Source organism: Mirounga leonina, unplaced genomic scaffold (genome assembly GCF_011800145.1).
Source record: "Mirounga leonina isolate KUSES-001 unplaced genomic scaffold, KU_Mleo_1.0 Mir_199, whole genome shotgun sequence".
NCBI classification, from domain to species: domain Eukaryota; kingdom Metazoa; phylum Chordata; class Mammalia; order Carnivora; family Phocidae; genus Mirounga; species Mirounga leonina.
This window is the reverse complement of record NW_023270498.1, coordinates 11210607-11234387: the sequence shown is the minus strand read 5'-3', so window position 1 is coordinate 11234387 and position 23781 is coordinate 11210607. Positions and strand designations below refer to the sequence as shown.

Here is a 23781-nt window from a genome sequence, read left to right as displayed (position 1 = left end):
CCATTAAAGATGTGTTTGCTCTGTCCTGTAAGCTGAAGGGACACTTGGAGAGGACCTTACAGCCAATGGTCCCTGAGCTGCTGAGCCAGGTCATGTGCTCCTTCTCTCACATTGTCAAGCAAACTGATGACCTCCTTAGTGGGGCAGAACTACGTCTCATGTTAACAAATTCTGGCTAAATATCCCATTTCTATGCAAAAGGCGGGGAGCCTTTTTGTTAATCTCTGGATTCATTCAAGAGAAGGTTTCACAGAGGAGCCAGAACTTTGCGCTAGACCTTCTTCAAAGAGAAGTTGGAGGCCTTCAGGCAGACATGCATTAAAACCCAGGCAAAAGGGCGCCTGGGTGGCTCGGTCGGTTAAGCGACTGCCTTCGGCTCAGGTCGTGATCCTGGAGTCCCGGGATCGAGTCCCGCATCGGGCTGCCTGCTCGGCAGGGAGCCTGCTTCTCCCTCTGACCCTCCCCCCTCTCATGTGCTCTCTCTGTCTCTCTCATTCTCTCTCTCAAATAAATAAATAAAATCTTTAAAAAAAAAAAAAAAAAAAACCCAGGCAAAATAATTTGAAATCACTTTCATTCTTAAGGCTGCTCTGAAATTCTGGGGGGATGACTATGGACAAACCACAACACAACAGGAACCACCCACCAACCTTGAAGCTTTATCCAATATGCGATCTTAAAATGACTGACTAGAAACCATTCTGGATTTCTGAGAATAGCTCGAGAGCCTTTGGAATTTAGAATGCCTGGAAATCATGTTTGGCCACAGCTGGCTGCCCTGTAAAGGTCTTTTTGGCCAGAACGCATTTGAGGACACCACCTGGAGAAAGCAAGGAAAAGCGGCCGTCTATCCTTGCTGCTTACGGGGTCGTCCTCTGCAGGGATTCATGCTATTCCAGGCAGAGCAAGTGGGTGGAATGCCAAAGTTAAATGCTCCTACTGTTTGACCAGTAGGTGGCAGTTCTGAACAAGGCGAAACTTGCTTGCCAGGGGTTTGAAGTTCCCTCTGGGTCTGCATTACTCACCAAACCAGGACCCTTTGCAGCCAGCCCCATGGCAGAGGAGGCTCTAGGCCTTCACCTGCAGCCTCAGCGCCCAGTCTTGCTGGGCCAAGAGGAAATGAAACGGAATGGTCCTTGTCTCCAAGTGCATTGCCCGTGAGGGCTCTTTGTTTCCACCCTGAGCTCGGGGCCCAAACAGTGTCTCGTGGGGGAGCCTCACCTCATTGGAATGCGTCCTGTTTTGGTGCTTGGCGCGATCGGAGGCATTTGAGAAAGCCTTGTTGCAACCTTCGTGCTCACAGACGTACGGTTTCTCTCCAGTGTGAGATCTCAAGTGCGTTTTCAAGTTTTCTAGTCTCGAGTAGGCCTTTGTGCAACCTTCAAACTGAGGACAACAGGTAAATCTGCATTACCCCACACAATAACGGCTTATGCCTAACACCCCCTCAAAATTGATGAAAGACTGACATTTCGAGGGTCAGCAGCTTTTCAAAACCGAGGAACAAAAGTCTACTAAACTCTGCATTTATTGGGATTCAGATGGGGCTCAGTGCAGTTCAAGAGACAGCATTTTCAGGGCTACTAAAAAGTCCTGGAGGCTTTTTTTTTTTTTTTTTTTAATAGACCACTCAATGTGGACAATGGGTTTCATTATCTGCTCATTGATCTCCTCAAGTTCCCACTGATTTTAGATTCAGCACAAAGTTCACTAATATGGCTTTGTGTCCATACAAAGGCACGGAATTTGATCGTGTTTGTAAAGGGCCTTTAAGATGTAAAGCACAGGGCTGAGCAGTGCCCAGTGAGCCTGGAGGCACCTCGGTGAAAGGAGGCTTAGTCCCAGCCCTCTTGTGGGTCTACACAGGGCCATGGGGACGGACTAGGAAGGCAAAGGAAAACTCTGAAGTCACGTGGGTTCTGTTTTTAAAAGTGAGCTTAAGGGTTTCAAGTCGAAGCTGGCACCTCCCTCTGCCCTCCGGGTCCTCCCGCGTGATGGGTATTAGTGCTAGGGCAGGATGCTGGCCACACACTCATTCCCAGTGCCCACCAGTGCATCCCAGCTGCCGCCCGCCCGCCTGCCAGTCTGCTGTCCAATGTGGGAGCCACGTGCCACCAGAGGCTGTCGATATTTACATTTTTAAAAAATGAAATTACAAAAATCAGTTCCTTGGTTGCTCTGGCCAGGTGTGCGAAGCACCCGAGGGGCACACGTGGCCTCCGGCTACCTTGTCGGACAGGGCAGGTCAGAGCGCTTCCGCTGTCCCCCGAAGTGTGGTTGTCAGGGCTCCTTCTCCACTTCTGGCCTCCCCCCCATCCCAGAACACCCTCTCAGAACTCCGGGCATTCATCACAGACCCGGCTCCTCCCGCCGCCTGGCCGGGTCCATCCGCACAGCGTGCAGACGCCCCACCCCCCGCGGGGGAACCCGAACCCCAGCCTGACACGCGCCCCTGCCGGGTGGCCCCCCGCCCGCAGCTCGTGCTGCACACTCACAGTGCATTTGTGAGGCTTTTCCCCCGTGTGCCTCCTCATGTGCACCACCAGCATGTACTGGGCTTTGAAGGGCTTCTGCTCTCTCGAGCAATCCAACCACCGGCACACGAATTCCTTCTTCTCGCCGTGAATATGGTCGTTATTTATATGCTGGGGTGGGGAAAAAGAAAGGGAAAGTGCGTGGGAATGCAGGACTCATTTCTGAAGGTGACAGAAGGGAGGGCAAGAAGTGCCCCAACCCTCAGCCCTAAGGAACATAGGATAACTTTATATATAGATGATCTTTTTTGTTGTTGTTGTTATGTTTCTTAAGTAAATTTGCTCTTAGTAACCGTGCACGTAAATTTCCCAACCAGCAGGAGTGGTGCTATTTGGAGGAGGCCTGGTGGCCCAGAAAAGGTACCGCACACGGCCTCTGAAAAGGGGAGCTGTGAAATGGGGTGAGCCCATGCGTCCTCGCTGGGCCTCCCCCTTTTTCACCTGCCGAGTGGGGGTCAAGGTCAACAGAGCACAGGGGAACTCCGCAGCTCCCACCGCTCGGGTTAGCGCTGCGGCTGAGATCTCAGGAAGGGAACACACACACACACGCACACACACGTGTGCACGCACACACGTCATTCTGTGACAGGAGCACCAACAACCGAAGCGCTTTCTCAAACTACACTTTAGTTCCAATTAGTGGGATTTTTTTCTTCGATGAATCACAGACAAATAAACCAAATACTGAAGAGAACCAGGAGACCAAAGAAATGCTATCGTCTCTGGATCGTAGCCTTCTTGATGTACAAAACACAGGGATGGCTCACCTAGGCTCCAAGGTTCCTTTCCAGCTCTATAGAACTCTCTTAACTTCATTTGTAAAACAAAGATGAATTTCCCTGAATGCCTCATTAATTCAGTTTTAGAACCATTTTTTTATATAGTTCCTCGGGGTCATATCTCAAGGGTCCTACAACCGGAAGACACAAAGAACCCTACAGAAACACCCAAGGAAGAGAAGGTTCTCACCTTGGATCAAATTTAAGTCAGTTTAAGTAAGACGATTATGTGATTTAAATGTCCATTTAATTACTGAGGAAATCAATGTCCTGGGTGGATCCTTTCGGTTTTATTCTCTGGTTACCCCACATTCTGTTTGCCTTAATGTAAGATTCTTGCAAGGACTTTCTCAACGCACGTAAAAACACACCACAAATGAACCTGTTCAGTGAGAGAAAGCCCCCTTCGGATTCCATGCACTGCATGGTCATAAAAGAACGTTTAATTACTTTCTTGCTTAGGCTCTGACTCCTGAGTGAGTGGTCTCTGGGGGCCCCGCGGGTAAGATTCCACCCTCAGCCGGCCTTGCCCGGTTCCTCTAGGAGGGGGCCTGCCGCGGCAGGAAAAAGTGACGTGTGTTCTGCTTCCTGGACTTGAACACTGGGTGAGGGCAGAGAAAGGTAGTTGCTATGAACTCCCCGCTCCTCAAGCAGCTCCTGCCGATCACACGAATCCATCCCATATAAACTGCTCTTGGTTCACTTTTCCCCAAGCTACTGGAAATAAGCTCCTTGGATTGATGGACATGAAAGAACAAAGAGAAAGGATGGGAAGGAGGAAGGAAGAGGGAGGCAGGTGGAGCTGGAAAACGGAGTTAGAACTCGGGCTGAGTCTACTCCTAGAGGACAGGACCCACAGCTTCTAGCTTCATAGTCTCAGCAACTGGCTGGGGGTCCCTGGCACCTGGCAGGTCCTCAGTAAATATTTTGCTGAATTGATTGGACTCATGTGGCAAACTGAACTTTCACTGGACAAAAGAGATTGAACTTGATGCTTCTGCTTATCTTAACTTAGCTTCATTTCACCTAGTGTCCATACAATATGATTTTAATGTAATGTGTTTGATCACTTTAAGATGATACACTATCAAGAAGTCAAAAGGATGTGAATGATATCCAAACATGAATCCTACCTTGCTGGGTCGAATAAGGGAACACTGGGTGAGTGTACTCTTTTTGTTCTGCACACACACTTCCTGAACAGAACTGAGTGCTTGTTATCTAAGATCCCCAGGTCTCCAACAGGAGACGGTGGGATTATCAGAGTAAGAGCTAGAATATCTAGAGTTTTCTGAGGGGATGTTGCATTGAGCCGAGTCTCAAGTTTTCTAGAAACACTTTTTCTCATCAGTTAATAAATGCTTACTGTACATTACGTGATTGCAACGCCCCATTCATCTGTCCTGCATTTACTCGTGCATACTGAGGTCCACTCCATACCAAGCCCCATGCTGGGGAACCAGACAGACATGCTTCCTGCCCTAAGAAAATGATAGTCTACCGGAGCCAAGCAGATAATGTCTTAAATTACTATACAATTATAGTTGTGATCAGTGTTGTTTTCAGGAAGGGTTTTCTAAAAATAATTAATAGGGGGTCTCAAATCCGTGTGATGCACCAAAGAGGAGGGTTAGCTTCTTCAGTGAAGGGGCATTTATGGTAGGGCCCAAGTGATGCGTGGAGACCTGCCAGGTGTGCAGATAAGAGACAGTGTGGGGAGAAAGGGTCACCATCGCAGAAAAGCGAGACCAATGGGACAGAACAGGGTGAGGACCATGTGTGGTACATAAAGAACACGCATGGCAGGAGAACGTGCAGTGGGCACCCAGGAGGCATCCAGCATGGCCACTCCCTGGTGCGGTAAGAAGGCATGAGTTTCCACGGGCTGGGTGGATGCCACCAACACCCCACCAGTCCCCTCAGGTGCACGCCTGGCCAGAATAGCGATGGAAGGCTCCGAAGCAGAGGTTGAAACTGGCTGGCTGGCCAAGTCCTAGAAGCTGCCTACCGAGGTGTGGAGGGACCCACTACTAAGCTGGAGGAGGGAGTGGACAAGAAGCTGACGAGAGAGCAGTAACTGAAAGATCCCATTTCCTATTTATACCTCACCAACTCTCGTCAACCTTGGCCTCTGGGACAATGTCTGAAAATTCCAGGGCCGGGAATCACATGCCTATCAGCCAGCCGATCTGCACGTGGGGAGGGACGAGGAAGAACCTTCGCTAGGCAGTAGGAGCAACCTCACTTTCAGAAAGGTTAGCGTCTGGGGGGTCTTCCCTCTTGGACCCCGTATAGGAGACCTGAGTAATGTCTAATAGGCTTTTGTAATTTTCTGAAACTGCTCTTGAGTGCAAACTTGGATTGAGACCACAAGTTATTTTTCTTGAAATGAGATTCTACCACGTTGGTTGGTGGGGACGGGGTCCAAGTGCTGAGCACGGGATGTAATCAATTACTCTAAAGAAATACGAAGACATCCTTCTGCTTACTTGGGTAGTTCAAATGCATTTTAGGCTGAACGCATTTCCTGACTCTAGATTTCAAGTGAAAAAAATAATTCTAAGAAATACATTTTACATGTCCATGTGTCCTAAACATTTACTTTTCTTTCACAAGCTGCTTGACCTCTGCAGCGAGGCAGACTCTACACTACAGGGGAAAGAACGTGCAGTGGGCATTGGAAGAAGCCTCCCAGACCAACTTCTGATGAGCTCTGTATCTCTGGACAGGTCAGTTCTCCTACTTGAACCTTAATTTTCTCATCTGTTAAATCCCGGTGATGAACTAGATTGGGTGTTGGCAAACTTTCTCTGTAAAAAGCCAGATAGGAACTACTTTAGGCTTTGCTGGCCAAAAGGTCGTAGGTACTCAAACTCTGCCACTGTTTTAGGTGAATGGCCATAGACAATGTGTAAATGAATGGGTGCAGCTGTTTACCTTTGACTTTATCTTTGACGCTGAACATTTCACGTGTCAAGAAACAGTCTTAAAATTTTTTTTTCAACCATTTAAAACTGAAAGAACCATTTCTTCCCTCATGGGCTGTGCAAAAGCAAGCAGGGGGTCAGAGCTGGACTGTGGGCCATCAGTTTGCTCATCCCTGACTAAGCGATTTCAGTTTCCTTCTTGGGCTAGCAGAGCAGCGTTCTTGGTCAGGCTTGTCAAGCCTGAGGAAGTGAAATTAGAGCGAGGGAGGTGTCAGTGCTAGGGAAAAGACAAAATCCACAGGAAGGAAAAAAAGTCAGGATCCTAGGCTAAACAAGGGGAGGGAGGGAGGCCAGACAGACTCCCCCTGCTCTGTGCTCCTAGGACCCGGTGGATCTTGCTCACCCAAATCCCCAGGTAGCTAAGAAGACTACACGCAGCGAATTCTTAGCATTCCACCAACAGAATGCTCTCGCATGAAGCTGGCCTGAAATTCAATGGGCATGTGTTTATTTGTGGTTTCATCGAACATTTGACTTCCTAGCAATGAAACGTTAATCAAATATATAAATAATTTAATTGGAGGGAAAATAATGCATGATTAAAGTCCAAACTAATCCAACACAAAGACATGCAATTTGCCAGTGGCGCAAGTTCCAGAAAGAGATAGATGGCGTAAATTACAGTGCCATGTGCCAACTCCCTCGGCTCGGCTGCTCGGAACTCTCCCCATCAGGACAACCAGGACAGGGACACCAGGACCGCACTGCACCACCCCACCCCCCACCCCCCCACGCACAGCTTCTGCAGGATTCCATCTTCCAAGCAGGACTGGAAGCATCTGCCTCAGGAAACTGATGGCTGTTGGAACAAGTAAATCTCTCAGGCACCCACAGCAAACCAACAAAGTTGCTGTGTCCCCAGTGGGACGTGTCTGCAGCCAGGTGAGCCAAGACCCCGCATTCCCATCCCTTCTGCTCCCCACGGCGCCCGGGGACACAGGGAGGAGGGAGAAGCCTCTCTGTCGGCCTGGCCTGGCCATTGAGGCAGCCTGGGAGGCTTCGGTGCTGTGGGCAGAAAGACCTGAAGGAAAATGGGGGAGAGGTAGCTTTTCTGTCACGGACAGCAAAATGGATGCTATAATGGCCTTCGCTAAGCTAATCAGAATCATTCTTCTTGCATCGTTATTTTGCTCCCAGGAAAGAACAGGTAGTTCTTCCTCAGTCTAACTGCAAACCCTTCGGATGAAGTGCATTCGTGTGCGGTCTATCGGTCCCGATTGTTGGTGGCCCTCCAAATAAAGCTGCTAGTCAAGCGGTTCAGGAACCTAGGAAGCATCCTTCTGCTTGCTCTCTGTCTCCCTCGCCTTCGGCCAGATTCCCCGCCAATTCCCACCCAGAAAGCACAAGTTTTCACGATGGGTAAGCACCCTCCATCGAGGCAACTTCCTCAGAGGAGAAGCGACGGTAGGGCTCGAGGGGAGCGTGGAAGCTTCGCACACACATCCTCGTGCAAACTCAGTTCGAGGGGAGCGTGGAAGCTTCGCAGGTACATTCCCGTGCAAATTCGGCTCGAGGGGAGCGTGGAAGCTTCGCAGGTACATCCCCGTGCAAAATCAGCTCGAGGGGAGCGTGGAAGCTTCGCACACACATCCCCTTGCAAACTCCGCTCAAGGGCAACACGCTGATCAGTAGACAAACGCCCCGCTGATCAAGGTCAGTGCTCTCCTAAAACCAGACAGCTCCTTCCCATGCAGAAGGTGAATTCCTCCCACTGTTGTAATGAAAATATTACCATTGAGCACACCTAAAACCAGGGAAGGCAGGACATGTAAAACTTTAGACTCAGCCCTCGCCATGATCTTCCTACGCCTCCCCTGTGCATACGCATTACACACCTGTCTTTCTGTCCGTTCCTACTGTTTCTCAGGTAACACAGGATTTTGTCACCAATTTATAAGTTTTCTACAAAGTACACTGACAAGTTTTTCACAGCAGGAGGTACAAAGAGCATGGTCTTCAGTAGCATGGTGCTCAAGGAAATATGATCTGTCTCCACACAAAGACCCATGTGCATATGTACACACAAACACATACATGTCCGCACACACATACACAGTCCTACTGCTTTGACAGAAGAGAAAATAAAGACTGGGAGAGTAATGTATTTTGTATATGAATGCTCAAGACATCGGGATCTGCATTATGGGCGTGAAGCCTACGGATGCTCGCTGGACCCTCAGTTTTATTTCTGACTCATCCCTTTGCTACATTTCTCTGTATCTTAACCCACAAACACGCCACTATTTGATGCCATTATTTTATTTTAAAACTGAAGGAAATAAAACCGAAACCCTGCCTTCTCAGAAACTAGAAATGCTTGATGCTTTCTACATCTTTTCACACTGCTACCAGCTGAGCTCAGAAACCAGGCTCAAGTCAGTGAATATGTTTCGTAGAATTCAATAATTCGTAACTTTTAAGGATGTGCTGAGAGTGTATGTTAAGAAAGCATCCTATTTTAGCAGAGGATGGGATACAAGCAAGTAAACAATTTTAAATAAGCTCAATTTTCAATTTGTTTCCTGACTTTAGATTATCAATTTATTACAGTTGATTCTTGGACAACACAGGAGTTGGGGTGCTGACACCCTGCACACCTAAAAATCTGCATGCAGGTTTTCACTGCTCAAAAACTTAACTACTATTAGCCTACTGTTGACCAGAAGCCTTACTGATAATATTAACAGTCAATTAACGCATATATTGTATGTTATGTGTATTATACACTGTATTCTTTCAATAGAGTAAGCTGGAAAGAGAAAATGTTATTAAGAAAATCGTAAGGAAGAGAAAACACATTTACATGGTTTTCCTGTATTTATCAAAAAAAAAAAAAAATCCACATGTAAGTGGACCCATGCAGTTCAAACCCACGTTCAAGAGTCACCAGCACTATCTCTTAGTAGTCCAGAGATATTTCTGTAAAAGAGAAAGAGAAAAAATACTTTATAAGGCATTAAAGCTTCATATACATTAAAACTGATTTGAGAGAGAAACTGGCATCGTTTGCCTATAAGAAACTATGCAAGAATCCTTTGAAACTTTCAATCTGAAAGGAGGCATATGCCTTCTTTTATTTATTTATTTATTTATTTGAGAGAGAACGAGAGAGGGAGAGCATAAAAGTGGGGAGGGTCAGAGGGAGCAGACTCCTCACTGAGCAGGGAGCCCAGTGCAGGACTCGATCCCGGGAGTCCAGGATCATGACTGGAGCCGAAGGCAGTTGCTCATCCAATTGAGCCACCCAGGTGCCCGGCATGTGCCTTCTTGTTGCGGGTATTTGAATCATGTGCCATATCTGAAAAGTTACACAAGTTTCGTGACACAGATTCTATTAGGGACACACTATGGATTCCTAACAGCTTCATTAGGCAGAAGTAGGAAAAAGCAGCAACCACTGACGATCAGGGCTGAAACAGTCCTTTTATCTCTATATGTGCTTTAATTTTAGATAAATAAAATAATTTAAAGGGTTTTGTTGGCACCATCAATCGTCCTAATAGTATTTACAATGTGATGCTTCCTGTGGGAGGGATCGCCCCGAAGACCCCCCAACACAACTGCTTGAATCCGTACTGGTTTATAAAATATCCAGGCACCTTAATCAAAAATGGGGGCTCTAACTGCTAGGATAAATGAGGCAGAAGAGAGAATCAGTAATATAGAAGACCAAATGATGGAAAATAAAGAAGCTGAGAAAAAGAGAGATAAACAACTACTGGATCACGAGGGCAGAATTCGAGAGATAAGCGATACCATAAGACGAAACAACATTAGAATAATTGGGATCCCAGAAGAAGAAGAAAGAGAGAGAGGGGCAGAAGGTATAATGGAGCAAATTATAGCAGAGAACTTCCCTAATTTGGGGAAGGAAACAGGCATCAAAACCCCTCTCAAAATCAATAAAAATAGGTCAACACCCCGACATCTAATAGTAAAACTTACAAGTCTCATAGACAAAGAGAAAATCCTGAGAGCAGCTTGGGAGAAGAGATATGTAACCTACAATGGTAGAAACATTAGACTGGCAACAGACCTATCCACAGAGACCTGGCAGGCCAGGAAGGACTGGCACGATATATTCAGAGCACTAAATGAGAAAAGTATGCAGCCAAGAATACTCTATCCAGCTAGGCTGTCATTGAAAATTGAAGGAGAGATAAAAAGCTTCCAGGACAAACAAAAACTAAAGGAATTTGCAAACGCAAAACCAGCCCTACAGGAAATCTTGAAAGGGGTCCTCTAAGCAGAGAGAGAGCCTAAAAGCAACATAGACCAGAAAGGAACACAGACAATATACGGTAACAGTCACCTTATAGGCAATACAATGGCACTAAATTCCTATCTTTCAATAGTTACCCTGAATGTAAATGGGCTCAATGCCCCAATCAAAAGACACAGGCTATCAGACTGGATTAAAAAACAAGACCCATTGATATGCTGTCTGCAAGAGACTCATTTTAGAACCAAAGACACCCCCAGATTGAAAGTGAGGGGGTGGAAAACCATTTACCATGCTAATGGACACCAAAAGAAAGCTGGGGTGGCAATCCTTATATCAGACAAATTCGATTTTAAACCAAAGACTGTAATAAGAGATGAGGAAGGACATTATATCCTACTTAAAGGATCTATCCAACAAGAAGATCTAACAATTGTAAATATCTATGCCCCTAACATGGGAGCAGCCAATTATATAAGGCAATTAATAACAAAAGCAAAGAAACACATCCACAACAATACAATAATAGTGGGGAACTTTAACACCCCCCTCACTGAAATGGACAGATTGTCTAAGCAAAAGATCAACAAGGAAATAAAGACTTTAAATGACACACTGGACCAAATGGACTTCACAGACATATTCAGAACATTCCACCCCAAAGCAACGGAATACACATTCTTCTCTAGTGCCCATGGAACATTCTCCAGAATAGATCACATCCTAGGTCATAAATCAGGTCTCAACCGGTACCAAAAGATTGGGATCATTCCCTGCCTATTTTCAGACCACAATGCTTTGAAACTAGAACTCAATCACAAGAGGAAAGTCAGAAAGAACTCAAATACATGGAGGCTAAAGAGCATCCTACTGAAGAATGAATGGGTCAACCAGGAAATTAAAGAAGAATTAAAAAAATACACGGAACAATGAAAATGAAAACACAACTATTCAAAATCTTTGGGATGCAGCAAAGGCAGTCCTAAGAGGAAAGTATATAGCAATACAAGCCTTTCTCAAGAAACAAGAAAGGTCTCAAGTACATAACCTAACCCTACACCTAAAGGAGCTGGAGAAAGAACAGCAAATAAAGCCTAAACCCAGCAGGAGAAGAGAAATAATAAAGATCAGAGCAGAAATCAATGAAATAGAAACTAAAAGAACAGTAGAACAGATCAACGAAACTAGGAGCTGGTTCTTTGAAAGAATTAACAAGATTGATAAACCCCTGGCCAGACTTATCAAAAAGAGAAGAGAAATGACCCAAATCAACAAAATCATGAATGAAAGACAGAGATCACAACCAACACCAAAGAAATACAAACAATTATAAGAACATATTATGAGCAACTCTATGCCAGCAAATTAGATAACCTGGAAGAAATGGAGGCATTCCTAGAGATGTATCAACTACCAAATCTGAACCAGGAAGAAATAGAAAACCTGAACAAACCTATAACCACTAAGGAAATTGAAGCAGTCATCAAAAATCTCCCAAAAAACAAAAGCCCAGGGCCAGATGGCTTCCCAGGGGAATTCTACCAAACATTTCAAGAAGAATTAATACCTATTCTTCTGAAACTGTTCCAAAAAATAGAAATGGAAGGAAAACTTCCAAACTCATTTTATGAGGCCAGCATTACCTTGATCCCAAAACCAGACAAAGACCCCATCAAAAAGGAGAATTACAGACCAATATCCCTGATGAACATGGATGCAAAAATTCTCACCAAAATATTAGCCAATAGGATCCAACAGTATATTAAAAGGATTATTCACCACGACCAAGTGGGATTTATTCCTGGGCTGCAAGGTTGGTTCACCATCTGCAAATCAACCAATGTGATACAATACATTAACAAAAGAAAGAACAAGAATCATATGATCCTCTCAATAGATGCAGAAAAAGCTTTTGACAAAGTACAGCATCCTTTCTTGATCAAAACTCTTCAGAGTATAGGCATAGAGGGTACATACCTCAATATCATAAAAGCCATCTATGAAAAACCTACAGTGAATATCATTCTCAATGGGGAAAAACTGAGAGCTTTCCCCCTAAGGTCAGGAACGCGGCAGGGATGTCCACTATCACCACTGCTATTCAACATCGTATTGGAAGTCCTAGCCACAGCAATCAGACAACAAAAAGAAATAAAAGGCATCCAAATCGGCAAAGAAGAAGTCAAACTCTCACTCTTTGCAGATGATATGATACTTTATGTGGGAAACCCCAAAGACTCCACCCCAAAACTGCTAGAATTCATACAGGAATTCTGTCAAGTGGCAGGATATAAAATCAGTGCACAGAAATCAGTGGCATTCCTATACACCAACAACAAGACAGAAGAAAGAGAAATTAAGGAGTCAATCCCATTTACAATTGCACCCAAAACCATAAGATACCTAGGAATAAATCTAACCAAAGAGACAAAGGATCTGTACTCAGAAAACGATAAAATACTTATGAAAGAAATTGAGGAAGACACAAAGAAATGGAAAAACGTTCCATGCTCATGGATTGGAAGAACAAATATTGTCAAGATGTCAATGCTACCTAGAGCAATCTACACATTCAATGCAATCCCCATCAAAATACCATCCACTTTTTTCAAAAAATTGGAACAAATCATCCTAAAATTTGTATGGAACCAGAAAAGACCCCGCATAGCCAGAGGAATGCTGATAAAGAAAAGCAAAGCTGGTGGCATCACAATTCTGGACTCAAGCTCTATTACAAAGCTGTCATCATCAAGACAGCATGGTACTGGCACAAAAACAGAGACATAGATCAATGGAACAGAATAGAGAGCCCAGAAATGGACCCTCAACTCTATGGTCAACTCATCTTTGACAAAGCAGGAAAGAATGTCCAATGGAACAAAGACAGTCTCTTCAACAAATGGTGTTGGGAAAATTGGATAGCCACATGCAGAAGAATGAAACTGGACCATTTCCTTACACCACACACAAAAATAGACTCCAAATGGTTGAAAGACCTCAATGTGAGACAGGAGTCCATCAAAATCCTAAAGGAGAACACAGGCAGCAACCTCTTCGACCTCAGCTGCAGCAACTTCTTTCTAGAAACATCGCCAAAGGCAAGGGAAGCAAGGGCAAAAATGAACTCTTGGGACTTCATCAAGATAAAAAGCTTTTGCAAAGCAAAGGAACAGTCAACAAAAGCAAAAGACAACTGACAGAATGGGAGAAGATATTTGCAAATGACATATCAGATAAAGGGCTAGTATCCAAAATCTAAAAGAACTCATCAAACTCAACACCGAAAGAACAAAGAATCCAATCAAGAAATGGGCAGAAGACATGAACAGACATTTTTCCAAAGAAGACATCCAAATGGCCAACAGACACATGAAAAAGTGCTCAACATTGCTCGGCATCAGGGAAATCCAAATCAAAACCTCAATGAGATACCACCTCCACCAGTCAGAATGGCTAAAATTAACAAGTCAGGAAACGACAGATGTTGGCAGGGATGCGGAGAAAGGGGAACCCTCCTAGACTGTTGGTGGGAATGCAAGCTGGTGCAGCCACTCTGGAAAACTGTATGGAGGTTCCTCAAAAAGTTGAAAATAGAGCTACCATATGATCCAGCAATTGCATTACTGGGTATTTACCCCAAAGATACAAAAGTAGGGATCAAAAGGGTACATGCACCCCGATGTTTATAGCAGCAATGTCCACAATAGCCAAACTGTGGAAAGAGCCAAGATGTCCATTGACAGATGAATGGATAAAGAAGATATGGTATATATGCACAATGGAATATTATGCAGCCATCAAAAGGAATGAGATCTTGCCATTTGCAATGACGTGGATGGAACTGGAGGGTATTATGTTGAGCGAAATAAGTCAAAAAGAGAAAGACATGTATCATATGACCTCACTGATATGAGGAATTCTTAATCTCAGAAAACAAACTGAGGTTTGCCAGAGTGGGGGGTGGGGTGGGAGGGATGGGGTGACTGGGTGATAGACACTGGGGAGGGTATGTGCTCTGCTAAGCGTTGTGAATTGTGCAAGACTGTTGAATCTCAGATCTGTACCTCTGAAACAAATAATGCAATATATGTTAAGAAAAAAAAAGAAGAAGAAGGTAGTGGGAGGGGAAGAATGAAGCGGGGGAAATCGGAGGGGTAGACGAACCATGAGAGATGATGGACTCTGAAAAACAAACTGAGCGTTCTGGGGGGGAGGGGGGGAGGAGCATGGGTTGGCCTGGTGGTGGGTATTGAGGACGGCACGTTCTGCATGGAGCACTGGGTGTTATGCACAAACAATGAATCATGGAACACTACATCTAAAACTAATGATGTAATGTATGGGGATTAACATAAGAATAAAAAAAATCTTAAAAAAAATATCTAGGCACCTTTCAGTTTTCTGATACAACTCAATAATTATACAGAAAAATATCAAAAGGACTCAAGACTTTGGGTACAATACACCATTCTCTTTATAAAAATAAAATACTTGCTTCTTTCTGGTCTGTGAATATTAAGAATTAGGCAGAGATGAAAAACAAAAATCTGCTTCCTGGTGAAGAAGGAATAAATAAATGGAGTCTCTCTGACAAGTAATCAAACCTTGTGTCTAGGTACAAATCAATAACAAAACTACTTTTTTTTCCATGTGTAAGAAAAGACAAAGTTCTCTGAGAAGGTAAATGTCCGAACAGAGGGCTTCACAGTGTTGGATTTAGAGAATGGACGCTAACGCAGCCCCCCACCACACCCCTGTAGGCTGGACACACAGCTTCACTACAGTGGAGGCTCACCACGCTCTCGACACGCACCACCACGTGGGTGAGCTACGTGAAGGAAGGCAGCCACCAAAGGACGCAGATTGTGTGATTCCATTTATACAAACGCCCAGAATAGGCAAGTGTATATAGAAGGGAGGTAAGACTAGTGGTTCCCTGTGGCTAAGAAAGTATTGGGAGGTGGGATTTCTTTTGGCGGTAATGAAGATGTTGTAAATTTGGCTGAAAGGATGGTTGCACAACTCTTGTGTATACACTGAGCTGTAGACTTTATTTTTTTATTTTTTTTTTAAGATTTTATTTATTTATCTGACAGAGAGAGAGAGAGAACAAGTAGGCAGAGGGAGAGGGAGAAGCAGGCTCCCCGCTGAGCAGGGAGCCCGATGCGGGGCTCAATCCCAGGACCCCGGGATCATGACCTGAGCCGAAGGCAGACGCTTAACCGGCTGAGCCACCCAGGCGCCCCTGAGCTGTAGACTTTAAATGGGTGAATCACATGGTATATGAATTTGGGTTTCCGTAGTGCAGTAGTTATCATGTTTGCCTCACACGTGGTATATGAATTATATGTCAATAAAGATGTTAACCCCTCATCGCTCCCCCCCAAAAAGAGAGAACCATGAAAGTGTCCATTTGACCTTTGAACAACATGGGTTTGAACTGTGTGGGTCCACCTATATGCAGATTTTTTAGAGTACATTATTATAAATGTATTCTCTCTCCCTTATGACTTTCTAGCTTATTTTTTCTAGCTTATTTTATTGTAAGAATACAGTAAATAATACATATACAACATATGTCCTAATCAACTATTTACATTATTGGTAAGAATTCCAGTCAATAGTAGGTTATTAGTAGTTTAGTTTTGGAAGAGTCAAAAGTTATACACAGATTTCCCACTGCACGGAAAGGTCAATGCTCCAACCCTCCATGTTGTTAAGGGTTGACATATTTGGTGAGGGACTCTGGTGACAGAGGGGACAGTGGGGGGAGAAAGGAAAAGTGGGTGAAGAACAGGGAATAGCCAGGTTGGATCTGACTTTGCCCTGCATCCAGCCCTCAGACAGAGGTCAGCCCTAGCAAATGGTTTCTCATGGAAGGACAAGGGGGCACCTTAATCACAACTTCTACTATAGAACATACACTAACACACACACAAACAAACACACACATGATCCACAGACAGAGTTAAAACAGAACATACTTCTATGACACAATATTTCCTGGTGGATTTCACACTGGACTCAGAGTTAACAACCTGAGAACGTCACATAAATGACAATTTCTCCTTATATCCCTTCCTCATCTTTCAAGTTGTAGAGATGAGTGGAAAGATGGACAACACTGAACTTTGTGCAGAGTTGGAAACAAAGCTAAAACATACGCTCATATTAGTTCAAGTGTGTGAAGCAAAACAGTGTATGATTTGAAAAAACTGGTATTTTCTAAGACATGATATAGTCTAAAATTTACTAAAACCTCATGGAAAATTCAAGTACAGTTAATTCAGAATCTGTAGTTTTGGTTTTGTTGCTACCTTGAATTATAAAATTACTAGGTGTAAGTCTAATTTGTGATATAATCTTTTTGAAGATTTTATTTATTTGAGAGCGAGAGAAAGAAAGAGAGAGAGAGAGCATAAGCAGGGCAGAAGGAGAAGCAGACTCCTCGCTGAGCAGGGAGCCCAATGCGGGGCTCGATCCCAGGACCCTGAGATCATGACGTGAGTCGAAGGCAGATGCCTGAACGACTGAGCCACCCAGGCGCCCCTAGCTTGTGGCAGAATTGACCTAGCCTGTAACTCCTCCCCCTCCAAAAGTGCATGTGGTACTCTTTCCAAATCATATACATACAGGAACAATATGCTGACCTAATGTTAAGATGACCTCAAACATCAAGAAATTTTAGTTTTTGAGAAGAATTTTTAAAAAGCAAAATGTAACCATTATATGGATTAATTTCCTTACACTAGTTCTGTAAAAAGAAAACATCCTCATTCTTCAAAGTGGGTTAAGGGCCTCTCATTCCTTGTAAGAAGTGTAAAAGTTCTCTTTCTCTTTCAGTTTTGTTCTCTGACTTCTAAATTATTTTACAAAACATCATTGTAACTCTTCTCTTTTAATAAGGTTCTCTTACAGTTTAATAAAGGTGTGTTTTGTTTAAAAAACAAAAAAACTGAGAACTTTTCTAGAAGCGTCAGCATTTACATCCCACTGAGAATTTAAAAAGAGAGGTAAAGTGGCTTCATCACATCCTCCAAGCAATCTAAGACTGTTTACATCCTTTCTACAAATTACTGGGCTCACCATTTTATCTTATTCTTAAACATACCAACTTTTGTTTCAGTCAAAATAACAATAAAAACACGAACTCTTCTTAAGTAAAAGGACTGGGGGCCTAGTTACCAAAAACAAAGATACAAAGAGTTAAGCAAGTAAGGATTTCATAGCATCCGTTCTGGAAATAAGAAGCATGCTAACTGCAGAGTGGCAAGATAATCTCAGTTGTGTAATCACAGGATGAAATAGTTTGGAAAACGAAATCTCCAGAACACTCCAAAACATTTTCTTTTTCGTCTTTTGCAATAAGCCCATCCACCACATACAGCAAGTACCAAGGTTTCTGATCACACCACTAGGCCCAAAGACACAGTGAGAGCCAGGCTTCCCTGCTCCTCAACTGGCTTCGAATGGGAACAAGAGCAAGGCCGGAGGGTCCAGCATAGGCGGCCACAAAATGCAACCTCTCCCAAAACCCAGATGAATTAGTCACTCATAGGAATGGATCATTTCTACGAATCCAGGATATCTGGAAAGCATTACCATCCACAGATCACCAAATTAAAGATTTCAGAAGCCAAACTGTGTCCTAGAGGATTAAAATCTTCCCACCTTGTGGGCTTGGATTTCTGTCATGAAGAGAAAAGAAAGTTAATGGATAGTTTCTCTGTAGAATAATAATTCCTGCTAGTATTTACAGAGCAGCTATACTCTTCAACCTATTGTCAAAACAATTCTTTCTTTTGTGATAAAACTTTAAAAGGTAGGTTGGCTTGGTACAACAATATAAATACAATTATAACAGGACCCCTTACACTCCTAATTTTAAGGTGACAAATGCTTGCACACACACACCCCCGATTCAATTTTAAAGTCTCCCTGAATGCAAAGGTAGATGCAAATGTTTCCTGTTTGAGATGGGAGATATTAAGAGTTCCATTATCTAGAAGTATACAGAATTTTAGCCTTTAATTATTCCTTAATTTTTATGATCTTGGCAATCCCCACGGAGCCTGAGCATACAGACCCCACTCTTTGTAAAGAGCCTGAATATACAATGTGGTTATGAGAAAATTTGAAATTCAAGAACAGCATAAACAGAGATGAGTGACAGATGTGATCCAACTTGAATGGGTGGGCTCTGTCTTCACCGCCCTTTATAAAAGTGACCTCACTCCCTCTATACTCCCAAAGGCTGATCCAGAACATCACAACAATCAGCCTTTAAGCTCGTGTACGGTCTTACAAGTTTTTAAATCATAATTCTGATGACTAAAATACTTGTTAAAATAATAACAGATAAAATAAAATGTATCTGAATTTCAAATGATAGTTTATTTTTGGAGAAATTTATTTGGAGAAAATAATTTATTTTATTTTGGAGAAAAGTCAAGAGTCTTTTTCCCGGGACCCTTTGAAGATACGAGGTAGCAGAGTTATGCTGATGCTAGCCCAGACCAATCCTCATCCCCAAGGGTTTCTGCCCATTAGGGCTAGGGGAGGTTCCTGCCTGGAAACCGCTAGGAGTCTTCCTTCAGAGTCAAAAGGAGGTTAGGTGAGTGTGTGTGTACGTGTGTAAAGAAGGGTCTGGGGCCGCTAATGACGCAAACCCAGTCAAATCTCAAGAGCTACTGGAAGAAAGGAAGAAGGCAGGCAAGCAGGCAAAATTATCCACTTGGAAATCTGCCCACATGTCCCCGCTGAGCTGACTCATTCATTCACTATTAACTCAATGCTTATTTATGATATCACAGTTACTGTGCTAAACTCTGAAGAGGCAAGACTGAGTAAGACATGTCCACTGGATGTCGTCCAAGACTGGCTGTAGGAATGCAGAAAGGGGTACTGTTTAAAAATCAGCTTTCACCTCATGGACACCTCTGCAATGAAAAAAGCAAGCTACCCCCAAAAATGCATGACTTTCTTCCTCTCTCATGGTTCCATGTCACAAGAAAGCTAGCAGCCAGTGCCCAGGGCTTGCCTGGGTTTATCTCCCCAAAACAGGACAGAGAAGAAGCCCCAGGACATCCCCATTTTAACAAGCTTTTCAACGTGTGGAACTATTCTGCTGCTTTTCAACGAACTCAAGTTGAAGTCCCCCTTCAAAACACCTTCATCCCTGATTGCTGGCACATGTAAGAATATCAGAATAAAATATCCTATACAACATGGGCACACACGAATTAGTCCACGTGTAGATGACAATTTTCTTTACCAAGTTAGTATCAAGGCATAGAGTTTATAGAAAACAAACAAACAAAAAACACTGGCCCAGACATTAGGATATAGGAATTCATTCATTTGTATTTTGGGGGCAAAAGGAATGTGAGTAAGACATGGGCACTGTGTCTGAGAAGATGATATTTTACCATTTTATTTACTTATTTTTTAAAGATTTTTTATTTATTCATTAGAGAGAGAGCGCACGAGCAGGGAGCAGCAGAGGGAGAGGGAGAAGCAGACTCCCCGCTGAGCAGGGAGCCCAACGTGGGGCTCGAGCCCAGGACCCTGAGGTCACGACCTGAGCTAAAGGCAGACATTTAACCCACTGAAGCACCCAGGCGCCCCGAAGATGCTATTTTATATTGGGTGAATGGGAAACAAGTAGTTTAAAGAAAATGGGATAGGGGACAGAGTGAAGTCAGGGAAGGCTTCACAAGCAGGTACATGAGTTGAATCCAGAATAAAGAGAGGGAACCTGACCCAGAGAACAGTGTATCCTAGAGGAGGGACTAGAGCTACAGAGGTCCAGGGTCAAGGAAGAACATGATGTGTGGGCAAATGCCACCCAGTGTGGGGTGAGGGTGAGGGTGTGTGTGCACGCTTACATACTACAGGAGGGGTGAACGAGGGAGCAGGGAGGGCGCCTTGCCATAGTACCTTGGCTGCAGCGAAACCACGAGGGGTGCTGAATGCTCGAAGGAACCTACATTATACCCCCGGCAACCAAGAAGACGATGGAGAGAAAGGGCTAGATTGAGAGACAATTTGGGATAGTTTGTGGATGGTGAATCAGAGAGAGGAGTAATAGGTGATACGGAAGTTTCTGGCTTGAAAGATTCAGAGAGAATTTGTGAGATTGGGTGTCTGTTTGGGACACGGCATTTTGGAAGTGCCCCCAGGACATCTCCATAAGGAGAAACGACAGAGAAGACATGTCTGAAGAATTAGGGATCTAGGAGAGGTTGTAGCTGAAGGAGGAGGGCCGTCCCCTCCCCTATCCCTGTATTATCTTTGGTGAGCCCCACACACAGAACTTTAAGGACTTTGCAAAGCCCAATTTGAAAAGCCCAAGCTATGGAGACTGCATGGAGGAGGAAGTGGGGCCGCTGGGGATGATGATGGGAAACTGGTGTTTGAGAGACAGGGAGGGAAATGAGGAAGTGGGGGAGAGACAGAGCAGACGGCACGCAGTGGCTGGGACTGGGGCGCAGGGGTGTATCTGGAAGAACCCTGGGACCTGCAGGGCTGGAAGCAAAGACGGCTCCCCACATCTTGTGGTCCGGTCACCAACACCTGAGTGCCCAGCAAGATGGGATGGAAGCGGGGGGCACCCAAGGACCACGGAGACCAGGCGTGGCAGGGTGCGGGTGGGGACGCCCGCCACCTGGTCCCTGCAGAGCCAACGCCGTGAAGGCAAAGGCCACCCCAGAGGCTGAGCAACCTGGACATGCAGGAGGAGACGCCTGGCTGTCCTCTGGGATGGGGTCACTACGCCAAGATTATTGGACCTCCTTCAAGTCCTCCTTCCAGTGTCACCTCCTTAATGAGACTGATCACCCCATTTATAGTACAACCTCCTCACCCCTGAACTCTCCACCCCCTGGCCCTGCTGCTCCCTTTTCCCCATGGCCCTCATCACCTTGAACACACTCTTCTCTATGTACAGACCGTTCCTGATTTATTGCCTGCCTCCCCATGAGAATGTAAATTCCGCACAGGCAGAGATTTTTATTGATTTCGCTCACTGATGTATTCCAAGTGCCTGAAACAGTGCCCAGCATATAGTAAATGCTCAATAAATATTTGTTGGAGGCATTTGTTATTGGAAATACCATGCTGAGCATTGAGGTGGGCCCAGGTCTCAGCATTACCCCCAGTCCGCCGCTGTGGGTTTGTGCTTTGAGAACCAGAAGCCCCAGGAAACAGAAGCAATTTCCTGTGATTCCTCTACTCTCAGCAATCTGATAAACCTCAGCCTCTCATATGCCTTCAGGGTCCACCAAACAGCCCTTTTTTACTGTGACTGTAGTTAGAGGTTTTGAACTAGTAGTGACATAATTCAGTTATCTGAGTTGGTTCCCATACATTATCAGTGAAAAGGGATTCTAAAATTTATTTTTGCCCACCATCGCCATGTTGATACAGGTCTGGGGTGAGAGTTCTGGCGTCTAAGTGCTAAGCCTTCCTGTGAATGTTCGTTCCACTGGCCGTGGAAAGCACATAATTTTAGGTTTTACGATAGGTTTCTCTTGAAAATAATTCAATAATGCTTCAGATGGAGAGAAAAAAGGCCAAGTTACCCTTGTGATCAGGCTATACACTGGAATTCTGCCCCTGGCTATTGTTTTTGTCGAGAGTTTATCCAGAGATTTCTTCCTAATGCCCCGCTGTTAAGTAATAGAAGACCGAAGGGCAGATTTCATCTTTAATCTGCTTGTGCAAATCTCATTAAGGTCATGGAAATCTTGTCTGCACCATGACGAAAGTGTTGGAAGAGACAGCAACGAGGAAGTAAGGTTGCTCATACATTGTTTCAACCGGAGACATAAATAAGGAAAACACAGATTTAAACTTGCAACTAAAAAAACGCACGTGTGTGTGTGTTTGTGTGAAATGATCTGTGGCCCTTCCAAAAGAGAAGGGGGAAGCCAGCCCACCTAGTGCTGAGCACCATCCTTTCCATGGAGAAATCACTCTTGGGGGAGGTGACTTTCCTTGAATTTGAGCCATTCCTGCATTTTGATTTTTTTGTTTGTTTTTGTTTTGCCTTTTACCTCCCTAGCAAAGTAAAAATTTCACTTCTCAAGAAGAGCTAATTTATTCCTAAAAATATGCTTTTAATTTGGGGGCTTGCTTCTATAAAACATATTTTCCTAAGCACATTTTCCTAGGAAAACATGGCCAGTATATATTGTGTAATCGTGCAACTTTTAAAAAGTTTCATTTGAGACTTCAAGCGTATGCCTTCAACATATAGGTGGCTTTCATAATTGTCTCCACATTGCATAGGAACAGAATATGAATACAGTATGATTATAAGAGTGCAGAAATGGGTTAAAAGGTTATGAATTTTAACACTCTGTAGGGAGAAAACAGTGAATGCATTTGCCAGAAAAACCCAGAGACTGAATGAAGCTAATTGAAGCTCAATGTTTGGTCCACATTTTGTCACCTGGGTATTTAAAGTAAAAGCATACTATTTGTCATCTTATCTAAATTACCTGCAAAGTGACTTCTATGCATTTCATTTTTCAGGTAACTCAAGCACAACAATGAGTATCACCAGAATGTTTTAAGAGTCGCGTAGGGCGCTGGGGCTCCAGGCTATCCTCTTCGAGGTCCTTCCCATGAACCGATATAAATCCACTGTACAAGGCCATGGGAAGGTGAGGACCAGCGTTATGATCATTCTTGCTTTGTCTTCTCCTGCCCTCTGTTTCTAGGGATGGGGCAGGCAGGCTGTGCGCACTGCTCCCTTGCTAAAGCCCACTTCTGTGCTGGGCCTGCTTGACCCATGTCTTTCCATGTGGTTACTCCTCTCTTATCCTTTATCTCCTACAGGAGGATGTTCCTGATGCTCAGAGAGGTTCAGAAACTTACCTACTAGTGCACCACAAGTTTGTGGAAGAGATCGGAACAGAATCCAGTGCAAAACTTTTCACCCACACATAGATGGGACTGAGGGGAAACAGCGGTAAACTCAAGGTCAAGAAAGAGTCATCTGTCAGAAATAGCCAAAGGGTTCACCAGAAGGGGAGTTTTTCTTTTTAATTAAATGCTATAAAAAGTGCACTGTTGAGAGAGGGTGGAGATGTATGCTTCATTGTAGCTATAGCATGATTTTTATTTAATCTGAACGCATGAGACTGCACACAAAGGGAAGAAAGGAGGGAGGGAGGGAGGGAGAGAGGGAAGGAAGGAAGGAAGGAAGGAAGGAAGGAAAGAAGGAGGGAGGGAGGGAAGGAAGGAAAGAAGGA

At 44.2% G+C, this 23781-nt stretch overlaps 1 protein-coding gene across 2 annotated transcripts in view; it reads right to left on the bottom strand.

Moving 5' to 3' along the window:
* GLI3 (GLI family zinc finger 3) overlaps positions 1-23781 on the bottom strand; it is a 273042-nt gene that overhangs the window by 14533 nt on the left and 234728 nt on the right. For both annotated transcript variants that reach the window (XM_035026515.1, XM_035026516.1), the window contains exons 11-12: positions 2496-2645; positions 1222-1386 (exon numbers count right to left, since the gene is read on the bottom strand). In XM_035026515.1, coding sequence (XP_034882406.1) covers positions 1222-1386; positions 2496-2645 — 315 coding nt within the window. The remainder of the gene's footprint in view (positions 1-1221; positions 1387-2495; positions 2646-23781) is intronic.